The following is a 14,039-nucleotide window of genomic DNA, read 5'->3' as shown; positions in this document are numbered from 1 at the left end:
CTACCACCTCGCGGGGTCTGCCCCAGCAGGCTCAGAAAGATTGTGAAGCCCGACCTCCCTATCACCACCAAGAGTAATTAAAACATAAAACCGGGAAATAAGTGTAAGGAAGCCCAACAAAATTCTGATCCTTCCCATGATGACTACATACACCTTCTTCAAAATATCAGATTCTTTAAATTTTTCTTTTAGCCACCTACGGCTCAGCTAAGCAGGCGCGGAGACCGCATCTTGTGGCCATACACACATTCATCTGGCCTGGAATGCACTGGTCTAGCTACCATCGATTTTCCTTGAATAATTCCTCACCTTTTGGTGCTCAGCAGAAAGTCACCTCCTCCGGGAAGCCTTCCCTGATCTCCCTGATCCCCTCCTCCCTCTTGGGTTTGGAAGCACCTCCCCCGCACCCTCCCCGCCTCCCCCTAGCACAGCGCTCACCGGGCTGTACTATTATTTGTTTCTCCACCCCCAGCGTGGAAGTTACTTGTGTCGCCGCATTTCTTTTCGCAGCTCCAGCACCCAGAGCCGCCTGGCACTTAGTTAACGCCCAATACACGTGGTGGAGGGAAGGAAGGTGGGGGGAGAACAAGCGGACGTTCAGCTGCAGCTGCCTCATTCCAGGGCATTCGACCTCACCTCTCCCCTCCCATCCTGTCCCCAGACCGTAGGGCACGCGGGAATGAGACCAGGCGGCGCAGACGCGGCCCGCAGTAGAAACCCAGCTACCCGTCCTTTGGGTTCTATCCAAGGTCTCGAGAAAGGGCTGCTGTGGACGGAAGCGGCCAGCTGACCCGGGCCCATTTCCCGAGGCTCGCACAGGCCACGACGAGCCAAGAGCCTCGGCCTCTGTTCGCCCCCTCGGGGCCCAGCGCCTGGCTGTCTGCAGTGCGCGCGCTCGCATCTCTGGGCATGGACCCCGTCTGCGCGCGTGTTCGGTGGCTGCTTCCCAGCGCTGGGAGCAGGGACCTCAGGTTTCAGGCCCACTCCTGGTGCATGGCGCTCCCGCGGCCGACGCCGAAGCTAAGGGGGCACAAGCTCCACGGAACTGCGGCCTGGCTCCTGCTTCTGCCCGACCACAGCATGCTCCGTGGACTCGGTCGCTGCGCACCCGGGGTGGAGGTCATGCTGGCAGGCAGAGATCACAAATGGAATGAGCGGCTGTGCCGACCCACCGCGGTTAAGAGGAGATTCGAGATTCAAGGAGGTGCCCTGTTGGGAGCGTCGGGGGCGGGGGGAACAGGGGCGGATTGCACGTTGGGCGTTCTTAGAGCAGTTGCCTTGACTCCAGAGGCCAGTGCCTGACCTCAGATGCTCCCTTCACTTGGCCACTGGGAGAGATTCTGCCGGTTCTGAGTTCTGAAGAAAGGGAGGAGGGAGGCTCCTGGAAGGGATGGGAAACCTTGTTTCTGAAGTCTGTCAGGAGGGCAAATGTTCTTATTGCACATACACAGGTGTGGTGGCACATTTTGTTCATTTTTAGACGTGAGTGATTCAGATGGTGGAGGGTCGGCGAACACTGCTAGATCCCTAGCCCTGCTAAACTATCCTAGCACCCAATCCCAGAATATTTCCACAAAGTCTATCAATTATGGGGCCAGAGATGGCATGGAGAGGATGAGAAACCCAGAGGCAAGTGAAAGGGTCTGGTGTTTTCAGGTGAAGACAGCCATTCATGCCTCTCCCTAGGAGGAAGGAGACCTCCAATTCTTCCCCATCCTCAAGTTTCCATTGGCCCTTGGCTCTGGCCAGCCCTCCAGCCCCCTCTCTAGTATGTTCTGGGCAGAGAAGGGCATCCAACTGATCAGGGGTTGGGGGTGGGGGATTGGTTGCATGAAGCAACCAAGTTCTCACTGACAGTCCCTTGGAAACAGAGGAAATACAGCCATTTGGCATCTTGGGGGCTGTTTTCTGGTTGGGTCCTTTTTGGTTTCCTTCCTCTGGAAAACTGTAAAAATGATACACCACCACTCCCAGTAAGGTGGGGATCATCATAGGAGGTACTCATTCCTATGTCCCTTTCACCTAGCACAGTGCCTGGTTCATAGCAGCTGCTCAGTGGAAGTTTGCTTTGTGAATGAATGAATGAATCACAGAATATTGGAATCTTGGGGTCAGAAAGTCCCTTGGAGGACACCAAACCCCACAGAGCATGTCTGGGAGTTGTTGAATAGAATGAGACACCATACAATCTGGTCTAGAGGAACATTTCCTGCCTCCTTCGGCCCCACCCTCACCCAACACATGGGCACACACACCACAGAGGCTGTTCTCTCTAGGGAGGCTTTCAAATCCCCTTAAAGCAACAAGTGGCCCATTCAGGAGCACTGGTCAGGTCAAAGACTGTGCTCCACCCTTTCTCCCCCAGGTGAGAGGCCCCATCTGTAGGACTTGGGAAGCAGAAGGTTGCACTGTGCTTGGCAAGGGATGGTGAGCTGTGACCTTGTTCCTGCCCCCAGGGCTATTGGTGCTGCCCTGGAGATGGGGTAGAGGAGGGGCAGCGCTAAATGAGGCAGATGGGGAATAAAACCAGGCCCCCATGAAACCCTGACCTCACACACTCCATTTTCCAGGCCCCTCCCTTTCCCAGTTTTTGTGCCCCAGGGTTGTTACCCACCAGGAAGAGTGTAACCATCAGGCCTGATAAATCCTGAAGGCCACAGAGAGGCATGAAGACTCAGACACCCCAGGATTCAGGCCTCTAGGGTACAGAAGGACCCTTGAACTGAGTTGCCACAAGAAGAGGAAAGATCAGTTCTTCCCTCAGACATGATGTCCTTGTGGGTAAAGCAGAGGGACTCCCCTGGCCTATCTCAGATCAGCTACCAAATGACCATCAAAACCTTGAAACATTCTTCTTTGCTTCTATTTCCCTTTTTTTTAATATAAATTTTTATTGGGGAATATTGGGAACAGTGTGTTTTTCCAAGACCCATCAGCCCCAAGTCAAGCCAATTGTTTTCAATCTAGTTGTGGAGGGCGCAGCTCACTGGCCCATGTGGGAGTCGAACCAGCGACCTTGGTTTTATGAGCACTGTGCCCTAATCAACTGAGCCAACCAGCAGCCCCATTTCCCATTTTTTTGCAGCACAAAGAGGCCATTCCTCCATCTACATAGTGGTCAGTCTGATTTTCTCCACATCCCTCAATGCACATCTATGCACTCGGGGCCTCAAGGACTGGGGAAACTGATGCACAAAGAACAAGACTCCAGGATTTGAAAGGTCATTCTTTTCTCAACTAGGAGGACATGAGAGCCCCTTGACCTTGTCCCATAGCTTACTGGGACTCCCACAGGTTCTGTCCCAATATGTACCCTTATGCTTTCTGCCTGTGGTAGGTGGAGGCAGACTCTGCCTTCATTGGATAAAGTAGGGACTACAGTACAAGATGTTAATGAAAGAAATTGAGCATGGCACAGGAATAGAAGTCAGGGACCTAGGCAGGACATGCACTGGCTTTTCCACCACCTAGATGTGTGGCCTTGGGCAAGAACCTTAACCTCCCTGGTTGAGTCACTTAACCCCTTTGTTAGTTCTCCTGTATTGTAAGTCAGGAGGATAGGATGCATCTAAAGTCTCTGCCCACTCCAAAAGTCTATGAAATTAGCTCTCATGTCAATACCCATTCCCAGGTTTGCCCTTACCTTTTCAGTGAGGAACAACTGGTCAGGTATGGCAAAGGGATCTTCTTTGGTTGCTGACCCTGAGTTAAAATTGCCACTGAGTTTTCTCTTGGCAGCCAGGACAGAGACCCAGCTCCCAGCCCACTTGTGCCTCCAACATTACCCAGACACTGCCTGGCACCCAGACGCATAGTACCTATCTTTCTAGTCTGGCAGGTCCTTGCTGACTCTCTCCAGGCTGAGTTTGCCCCCAGCGCCCACCACAGATCAGGGTAGCTCCAAAGGAGGGAGAGAAATGAGTGCCACAGACAGGTGTTTCTGGGCCTTCAAGCTCTAGAGTACACCCCTCACGCAGACACCCACGCCCCTCCAGACTGCTCCCCTCACGCAGACACCCACGCCCCTCCAGACGGCTGTATCCCAGAGGAGGTAACCATGTGGCATTTCCCAGGTTCTCCACAGAGGACTCAAGTACTCAAACTCCTGTTTCCTACTTTCCCTCACTCTATTCCCTCAGTTTCTCTTCCCTTCTTCTGCCACCACTGTTTCTTCATCAATTCTCCCAGGAAGTTCTCCTTTCTTTGCTGAAGGTTCCTGTTCTCTCTGAACCCTCCTTTTCTCTCCTCCTGATCCATCTTTGAATCCTGGCTGAAGGAAGATGAAAAAAGGAGCGCACCTCCTTTTGGCCTTCATCAGTATGGGAAGCCATCCTTCTGGGGTACTCTCCCCACAGGGCCCCCAATAATCCTTAGGCACTAGGCACCTGATACGGGATCCTCACTTGTGGCATTTGGGGAAAGAAAATGTTGTGAAATACTTCTACTCAAAGCAGCCTTCTTACTACAGTTGAACATGTTAGTTCAGCTGATCACTAACATGTGAAATGGCCAAAGACCCACCACGACAAATACCCTGATGAGCACAGTGCTCATGAAACACTTCAGCAACATCAGCTCCAACTCTGTGGGTCAGGTGAGGTTTGCCTAATCACATTTAGAGGGTGGTGAACCTGAGACTGGTTATTTCTACCACCCACACTAAAACTATTCTAACGTTTTAGAGATTTCACATCTTTCATTTCATTTTATTCACACAGCACTCCTGTGAGGTGGATAACCTTGTGGAGGAGAATCAGCAGCTCAAGGGAGCGAAATGACTTGCTTACAGCCACACAGCAGACTCCAAGCCCCAAACGCCAAAAGGAAAGGGAGAAGAGGGGCTTAGCGACACCAGCCAGCAGCAGGGACGCTGCCCAGCACTCCACCTGGACAAGTGGAGAGATCCAGGGCCCGTCCCCAGGCCTTGTTCTCTGCCTGCCTAAGTGGGGGAACTTGAGGGGGGAAGTCTCAGCTGTTTCCCCGACAGAGTCCCACCTTGGGCACACGCCCTGGGTTGAGGCTTCTTTGGAAAGCCAGTGGCCTTGAACTAACTAACTATACTGACAGGGCACCGGGCGGAGAGAAGCCCGGGGAGAAGTCTAGAAGCCTTGGCCCAGGATGGATGGAACGCGGAAAGGAGCCCGAGGGACTGGGTGGGAGAACAAGAGGACTAGCTCCTCCCCTGCGGGGTCAGGGGCCTTGGAGCCGGCAGGAGAAATCCTCCCCAGCCCAGAGGCCAGGGAAGGCAGTAGGACCCGGAGGCGGAGCGGCCCCTCCCGTCTCCTCGAGGGCGGGCACAGGGAGGCCGCGAGGACCAGGCCCTGGTTTTAGGTCCACGACGTCTGGGCTTCCCCGCCACCCGGAGCTCAGCAACAGAGAACCTTGCCCGCAGAGCAAGGGCCCTTGGAGGCCCGCGCTTTCTCTAAAAGTGAAAGGAGTGGGCGGGGGGCGCGGCCGAGGCGGGGCCCAGGCTGGCTGCGGCGCAGGCTCCGCCTCGGGGCAGTCTCCAGCCCCGGGCGCCGAACGTCTCCAGTCCCCGCCGCGCCGCGGGCTGGTGGGCTCCACTGCGGCTTTGTGCCGGGAAATGACCCTGCCCGGGGGCCCGACGGGCATGGCGCGGCCAGGAGGCGCGGGGCCTTGCAGCCCGGGGCTGGAGCGGGCCCCGCGCCGGAGTGTAGGAGAGCTGCGTCTGCTCTTCGAGGCGCGCTGCGCCGCGGTCGCTGCTGCCGCCGCCGCAGGGGAGCCCCGGGCCCGCGGGGCCAAGCGGCGTGGGGGACAGGTCCCCAACGGGCTTCCGCGGGCTCCCCCTGCCCCGGTGATCCCGCAGCTGACTGTGACAGCAGAGGAGCCGGATGTACCCCCGGCCAGCCCCGGGCCGCCGGAGCCGAAGGGTGGCTGGCTCCCTGCCGTGGGCTCGTCGCACCTGCAGCAGCCGCGCCGCCTCTCCACCTCGTCGATCTCCTCCACTGGCTCCTCGTCGCTGCCCGAGGACTCGGAGGACGATCTGCTGAGCGACAGCGAGAGCAGGAGCCGCGGCAACGTGCAGCTGGAAGCCGGCGAGGACGTGTGTCAGGTACGGGCCGCGGGGGCGGGGCCAGCACTGGGCGCAGGGGCTGCGCGCGGGAGACCCAGCCTCCAGCTCTGAGGTCCGACTCCCGCCCTAAACGCCTTCCGCCCAGGGTCCGATTCTCACTGCCCAGGGACCATAGAGGGGAGGGAGGCGCCAGGTGGACCTCTAGCCTTGGCAATTTTCACACCGATTCCCCAGAAGGTCTCGGCTCAGGCCCTGGGGCATCTAAGAAAGCGAGTGAGGAGGAATCTGTGACCGTCCACGCGGTCCGGCTGGGGCGGGGGCTGGGGATCAGAGGGGTTGGCTTTGCCCCGCGAACTCTCCGAGAGAGAGGGGCGAACGAGTCTCCCTCTCTCGCCGCCCCCTCTTCTGCGCGGCGGCCCCTCCCGCGCCGTTGCCACGGTTTCCCTCTCCTGAGTAGGAGTGGAGCGGCGCTCCAGGCTCTGCCTGGGAACCGCCGCCTTCTGCTCCCGGCGCCCGCACGAGGCGTGGACGCGGGGAAGGGCGGGGCGCCGGGCTGGGAGCTCTGACCCACCGCGAAACGCCGCCCTCCCGGGTTTCCTGCTCCTAGTTATGGCAGGGGGAAGGTAAACTGAGGCTGAAAGGGCGGTATCAACCTGCTAATCTCCGCCTCCGGTGTCAGAGGCCATGTTTGACCCTCGAATAATCCAGGCCTAGGTGCTGTGGAGTCATTCCCGGTGCTTGCCCCATAGGGGTGCGCCGCGCCCAGGATAGCCGTCTTGTGCCCCTTGTTTAAACGAAGCCCAAATACTTTAAATAACTCCCGTGGCCAGTGCGAAGGAGTTGCTCTAAATCCACGTTATTCAAGTGTCCCTGGAGCTGAGGGAGAACCGAAGGGCGCCCCGCAGGCTCTGGTGGCTCCGGGTCTTCCCAGCGGGGAGAGCACTGGGGCACGGTCCCGGCCTGCTGAACCCGGGCTCCGCCGCGAGCTCCGATTGGCAGCGGAGAGACACAGTAACGACTTACAGTAGATCCGTGACTCAGTTTCCCCCGAGACTTACATTACCCAGAGGGGCAGCGTGGTTAGTGACACCAGAAGAAAAAGAAAAAAGTCTCATAGAGTAGGTGCGGAAAGTCCCTCTCTCCTCCCCCGAAATTAAGGGGTGCCCCTGACCCATGGTCTTTCCTAGTGCAATCCTGACCGGTGTAGGGAAGCGGGTGCCGCCTAGGAGTTTCCAAGGAGGTGAAATGTGGGACTGTGAGAGGACTCCTCCCGTCCCGGCCTCGGGAGCAGTAGCTCTGGGTCCACCGCTCCCGCGCTCAAATCTCTGACAGCTGAGGCCGGCGCCACCCGGGCAGCCCTCCCGGCTTGCTTCCCTCTAACGCCCGCGGGCGAAGGAGGTCCAGCAGCCCAAGCCTGCGTGCAAAGTAGGCAGCCCGGCTGGGGTCAAGATTCCAGGACCAATCTCAGCTGTGCCATGGGCGTCTTCTGCCGCCCTCTCCCACCCTGGGCCTCGCTGTGTCCAGTCACCGCCAGGAGCTGGAGCAGGTGGCCGCTGAGGGCCCTTCCACCTCCAAGGCTACGTCTCTCAGGTCTTCCCAACCCCCAGCCCGCCGGGGCCTCCCCGAAGGCAAACAGCCACGGCGGCGGCAGATAAGCCAGGGGGTGTTGACAGAGGCCGCCTGCGTCTGCGTGGGAGGGCCTACCGGGAGGGCCTCGTGCGGACTTTGCCTCGCGGCGGGTCGGGGAGCGGCCCCGTGCGCCCGCCCAGGCTGCCTTTAGGGTTTCCCCAGGCAGGAAGCAGAGCCCTTGGGCTGGCAGACGGTGAAGGATGTACCTGGGAGAAGGGTACTGCGGCAGCATTCGGGAGATCCCAGATCGCCAGCCCCTTACACTCGGGCCTGGGTACATAGCGCGAATAGCGGGAGCAAGAGGCCGGGGAAGGCTGTACCTTGCCTCTGCCAGGCACATACGTCCTTCCCATTCTCCTCCTAGGAGCCCCGCACAGCCTGCCCAGAGCGTGGAGCTGGGCTCCCTCCAAGGTAGTAGGGACTGGACAGCCTGCCTCCCTCCCTGGGCCTTTCCTCTAGTAGAGGGAAAAGTCGTGGGCAGGGAAACCCATACAGGCCAGGGGAGGAATTGGTGCCCTATCCCCAAGGGCAGCTGGCATGACTGCATTTTTAGGCCTTGCATGCCTCTTAAAACAATTTTGGGGTGTTGCTGTAGCAGAAGAGAAGGTGTTTGGCTCCTGGTTCTCTTTTCTCAGTGCTCCAGGATGGGTAAGGAGACCTGGATGCCATCCTGTCCTGGACCCAGAATTCCCATACTTCACTTTTCACTAATTATAGAGCAGAATTTAGGTTAACTGACTTCCTTTTTAAAAAGTAAATGCCCCTGGGAGGGTGAAGTCGTGGGTCACTTATACCTTAGTGCAAATGATTTTATAAATTTAAACTGATTGCTTTCACCACCACTACCACCACCACCACTACCACAGGGAGTGCTAGTTTGATAGGGCAATGGGAACATGGGGAGGAGGCTGGGCGGGTAGAGAACATCAGCCAGTGACTGGATGGCTGGAGGTGGGGAGTGGGAGTCAGGAAGTATGGGGTTGAGTACCAAAGAGAGCACAGGGTCCATTCTGGCAGAAGGTACACCTAGTATTTGCTGTGATATAAGAAGCAGGAGTCCTCAGGTCTTCCAAATGGAGCTTAGACAAAGGAGCGTCAGAGGCTAGTGTGCAGGCAAGCCCTGCCCAGAGAGAGATGCTCCTTGTCTAGCTCCAGGGGTGAGGAATTATCAGAGGGTCCTCCTGTGGCTTTATCAAAGACACACGGGTGAGCTTTCCTGGGCTTTTTGTCCCAAGATGCCTGGGTAGCCTCTGGCTGTGAGCTGGTTTCGCAGACTTCTGTGGGGAGTAGCCTGGGTCAGAGGATGGGGCTTTGGCCCTCTTTTCAGCTAGATTTCACTCGGTAACATAATCTGATTTCTGATATATCCAGGCAAGAAAAGCCTTACCTGCTCAAAAATGTCTTCCCTGCTCTTGTTCATGTGCTCAAATCCCCACCCACTCACCCACCCACCCACCAAAGAATGATTCTTCAAGAGTCTTTTTGGAGACATGCATCTTTGTATGCATTGTTTCCTGGGGGAGGTAGCTCCCTAAGATGGAAGATGGCAGTGAGTTCCATGACACTTGCATCAACTCCTTCCATGTTTGACCATTTCTGTTATTCTCAGGGGAGCAAAATCCTGTCATACCAACCTCAGGAGGTGGCTGGGAGGGCTCACTTGGGTATGAAAGCCCTTTGTAACTTGCATGATTAGAACCAGGCTTACTCTTTGCTGCTCTTGGCTGATATGATCCTCTCAAAATTGGGGCAGGGAGAGTAGGTGATGATCCCATTTTACCTCAGCTTGGGAGCAAGTCGATGCTGTGTTATCACACATCAATCAAGTGGCAGTAGTCCAGGGCTGCAGGTCCTAAATCCTCTTCTACCAGGTCCACCTTCCACCTTCCAGCCCCACTCACTGCTCCCACATGATCCCAGAAGATAGGATAATTCAGTTCTCCCATCTCACCTCACCCAAGGCTGCAACCCTCTACCACTGGGCTGGCTACAGAAATAGATGTGCCCCCTAATTAATTCCACTCTGGCCCCACTCTCCCCCACGTTCTTCCAGTAGGCCCCTAAAGCTGCTTGAAGCCCCACCATTAAACCCATTCCTTTGGATGAAGCCAAAGGTGTTCAGCCAACAGAGTGGGTCCCCAGGCCAATCTCAGTGTTTCCTCAGAGATCAAAACACCATCTTGTGGCTGCAAATCACTTCACCTAGCACAGAGGTCTTTCTCATCGAGGGTCCCATGTGACTGCCAAAGGAAGTCAGGGTGGCAGATTGACTTTGGAACTTGCTGGGGCAATTGGAACATGGGGAGGGGGTTGGGCTGCTAGAGACTTTAAGCCGGAGACCGGGGAGGCTGGAGGCAGGGAGTGAAGGCATGCTAACTCCTCTGAGGCTCAATTTCCTTCGGTAAATGGGCAATAATGCCACCACCTCATGCATTTGCTGTGCGTGTGCATCGTCATCTTGATGATTCTCAAACTGAGTGTGGGAGAAGAGAGTAGAGGATGGTGCTGCTGAATACACATGGCACATTCTTCCCAGAATTTTATTTGAGGATTTGGAGGTGGGAGAGTTTTATAATAAAACTTGGATTTATTATACAGCATAATGCAGACCTTGAATGTATTTAAAGAGTAAAAAAGGGAGTTTTGAAGGAGATGTCATGCTTCTAGTGGGCTGTTTCTCACTACACCCCCAGATCCCTGGAGATTGAACATGTGATCACACCCCAGTGTGCCATGTAGGGACTAGGGACTGCAGTAGAAAAGCAGGAGCAATGCTATCTCATGGAGGTTGAGAAGTGCCTGGCATGCAGTAGGCGGTCAGTAAATGGTGGCTTGTGTTCTGGCAGCAGCTATGTCGTCCCAGAGGAAACGAGCTCACACAGATGAAATTCTCACCTGGACTCACTGAGCCAGAAAGGGACAGAGCCAGGACTAGAACAAACTCCTGACTCCACATCCAGTGCTCTGTCACTAAACCCCGTCCCCTTCCCATGGGAAAGGGTTTAATGGTCAGCAGCCTTCCCCTGCTTCCGCCACTACTCCAGTTCTCCCTTTCCCTCTTAGAACTCCCTCTCGTCAAGGAGGCTGGATTCCCTGGGTTCCAGTCCCGGGAGCACACATGGGTAACTCCTCTAAAAGGCAGGCACCCCTGGGAGGAGGCAGCAGACACACAGTTTGGATGAGCAAACCTGCAGACATAGGAATGATGAGTTTTGGGTGGGAAGCGGAAAGGTCCAGAAGATGCTCTCAGGATTGGGTAGAGGCCAGAAGCAATGGGCATGAGGCAAGAGGTACACCAAAGTCTGTATTTCCTTCTCAGTTTCATCTAAGATGACAGGCCCTCAGCTCTGCATCCCATTTCCAAAGCTCAGATGACTGGGTCCAGATCAGGATCAAAGGTGCCCTGGATTTTGCCAACTGGTGAGGAGTGATATGGCATCCAGGGGTAGCAGAGGATTTGGGGGCCCCCAAGCCATTTTTTGTCTCCAGGTTCTGCCAGGGTGGCCTCCCTGCCCTGGGCCTTTGTAAAGGTTTGTTTTTGTGTTTGTCTCCCTAAATGAGAGGAACCTATGATCCCAAGTGAATGAATCAACAATCCAGATTTGTTCAGCTTCTGCTTCATGCCAAGAAATGGTTTTAGGGGAGAGCCTGCCTCAAGCTTCATTTACTACTCACAACAGTTAAGAGTGGCTATTTCCCATTTTACAGTTGAAGAAACTGAGGCTTAGAGGCTTGTTTCTCAGGCTCCAGAATATCCTCAGGCATTGGTAGACATGCATTTTTTTTGGTCACACCCCAGAGCCCCTCAGAATTTACCTGCGGTAAGCTTGAGAATCTACATTTTTAACAAAGGTGACCATCAGGTGAATCTCATGCTTACATAGTTCTAAAACCTCGACAGAGAAGTTTAGTAACCTGCCCACGCAGCTTTTGAGCCGCAGAACTGGGATGCAAACCTGAGCCGTCTGACGCCAGATCCAGGGCTCTTCTCAGCTCTTTTGAGAAGCTGGATATCTGTCACCACCCTGTGCGTCTCAGTGTCCACACAAGCGCACAGTAAACTTTCCCTGAGTGAATGAATGAATGAATCTTGGGGCCCGAGCTGCTCGCGGTGGGACGGGGTGGCGGGTCGGACACCCTGTCCCAGTGGAGGGAGAGCTTATGCACTGCTGAGACGCTAGACATGCAGACTGAGGCCGTGTTGCTTTCAGAAAAGCCACTGGCAGAAGATCCGGACCATGGTGAATCTGCCAGTCATCAGCCCTTTCAAGAAGCGCTACTCCTGGGTGCAACTGGCTGGACACACGGGTGAGCACGCGGCAGGCGCGGCCCGGGTAGTGGGTGCCCCTGGGAGGGAGGGACTAAGCAGCGCTAACTGGTGCGGGTCTGCAGGGAGTTTCAAGGCGGCAGGCACCAGCGGGCTGATTCTCAAGCGCAGCTCGGAGCCCGAGCGCTACTGCCTGGCGCGGCTGATGGCCGACGCGCTGCGCGGCTGCGTGCCCGCCTTCCACGGCGTGGTGGAGCGTGACGGCGAGACCTACCTGCAGTTGCAGGACCTGCTCCACGGCTTCGACGGGCCCTGCGTACTTGACTGCAAGATGGGCGTCAGGTACACACGCCCTGCGGGGCTGGGCGGAGACCACTGGGCAGGGGCCCAGGGCGGGGATGAGAGTTCTACCCGGTATGCAAGGCGGTGCTCGACAGGGCCTGGGGGTGCGCCCGCTCACGCCCCGCTGCTGCCTGCGCCTCCCTAGGACTTACCTGGAAGAGGAGCTGACCAAAGCCCGCGAGCGGCCCAAGCTGCGGAAGGACATGTACAAAAAGATGCTGGCGGTGGACCCTGCAGCGCCCACTGAGGAGGAGCACGCGCAGCGCGCCATCACCAAGCCGCGCTACATGCAGTGGCGAGAAGGCATCAGCTCCAGCACCACGCTCGGCTTCCGCATCGAGGGCATCAAGGTGGGCCGGCCGCCCCGCTTTGCCCAGTCCCGGCCTTTCCTCTACCACAGCCCGTAGCGCGGGGTCTGCCCTCCATGTCGCACCCCCGCCCCAATCAGAGGCACCCTCCGGGGGTGTCTTGTTGTCCCTGGCTTCCAATGTCCCAGGAGGTACTGTTGCCCTCACTGATCTTCTCCCTTCTGGTGCGTACGGGGCCCCTGACACTTCCTGTCCCACCTCCTTAAGAAAGCCGACGGATCCTGCAGCACCGACTTCAAGACCACACGAAGCCGGGAGCAAGTGACTCACGTCTTCGAGGACTTTGTGCAAGGAGATGCGGAAGTGCTGGTGAGCGCCGGATCCTAGAACCCTGAGGTGTTGGGGAGCCTGCAACCGAGGGATGCCCCCAGGTCATCCGGTCTACTGCCCTCGCCTACGTGACCCCCATCCTCCCGTTTATCATTGTGTTGTCATTGTTTTACGTTCCTTCCCTTCTGTTCTGCGCGCCACATGGGGTGTTTGTGCTTTGCTCACGCCGGTGTTTGCCAAGCCAGGCAAGCATCATGCCCCTAATATTAGCAGAGGCTCAATTAGTGTTTAGTTAATTTGCCCTCCTCTCCTCCCTACCCTCTCCAGAGGAGGTATCTGAACCGCCTGCTGCAGATCCGGGACACCCTGGAGGTTTCTGAGTTCTTTAGGAGGCACGAGGTAAGAGGTAGGGGAGGCTCAGGTGCTGGGTCAGTGGTCTGTGAGGGCTACGGCGGGAATAGGGTGGGGGCTTCTGGGGGAAAGGGCCGTGGCCTGACCGAGTGGGGCTCGGCAGGTGATCGGCAGCTCGCTGCTCTTCGTGCATGATCACAGCCATCGCGCCGGCGTGTGGCTCATCGACTTCGGCAAGACCACGCCCCTCCCGGAGGGCCAGACCCTGGACCACCGGAGGCCCTGGGAGGAGGGCAACCGCGAAGATGGCTATTTGCTAGGGCTGGACAATCTCATTGGCATCCTGGCCAGCCTGACCCAGAGATGAGGCTGGGCTCCTGTCCCCGCTCTGACCGACTGGTCTGACAGATGGACCTTCAGGTTGTGTCCCCGCCATGCATGCGGACGAGAGACTGAAACCCTGAGGTCAGGATGCTCACAGGGTCCTGCAGGGCCAGGTTCCAACCACGATGGGACGCACTGCACGCACTGGGGCTATTCCCCATTCAAGCCCCAGCGGGCCCAGAGCAGATGACACTAATTTATGGGGATAGACTGGGACAATGGGCTTCTTCCTCAGCCCAGCTCTGCTGAGGGGGCGCTGTACCTCTCCAGAGAGGCCAGATAATGAATTTTATGTCGCAGGCACTAGCTCTATTGGTCTAACCTCCCACACTACAATGGACTCCCCTTCCCAATAAAACGCGAAGACACCAGCTTTGACGACTCAGGACTCATC

At 56.7% G+C, this 14,039-nt stretch overlaps 1 protein-coding gene across 2 annotated transcripts; it reads left to right on the top strand.

The window, feature by feature from the left end:
- The first annotated feature begins 5,238 nt into the window (after window positions 1-5,238).
- Window positions 5,239-14,018, top strand: ITPKA (inositol-trisphosphate 3-kinase A). 2 transcript variants are annotated; one of them, XM_019725449.2, is made up of 7 exons: window positions 5,239-6,073; window positions 11,875-11,971; window positions 12,056-12,272; window positions 12,418-12,622; window positions 12,848-12,949; window positions 13,238-13,309; window positions 13,463-14,018. In XM_019725449.2, exons 1-7 carry the CDS (start codon window positions 5,585-5,587, stop codon window positions 13,664-13,666), a joined length of 1,386 nt encoding a protein of 461 aa, XP_019581008.2. In that variant the 5' UTR covers window positions 5,239-5,584; the 3' UTR covers window positions 13,667-14,018. The 2 variants fall into 2 exon arrangements, with proteins under 2 accessions (XP_019581008.2, XP_019581007.2); XM_019725448.2 differs by having other exon boundaries at window positions 5,245-6,073; window positions 13,425-14,018.
- The last annotated feature ends 21 nt before the right edge of the window (window positions 14,019-14,039 follow it).

This window comes from Rhinolophus sinicus, linkage group LG03 (assembly GCF_036562045.2).
Source record: "Rhinolophus sinicus isolate RSC01 linkage group LG03, ASM3656204v1, whole genome shotgun sequence".
NCBI lineage: Eukaryota > Metazoa > Chordata > Mammalia > Chiroptera > Rhinolophidae > Rhinolophus > Rhinolophus sinicus.
This window is presented reverse-complemented; position numbering and strand designations above follow the sequence as displayed.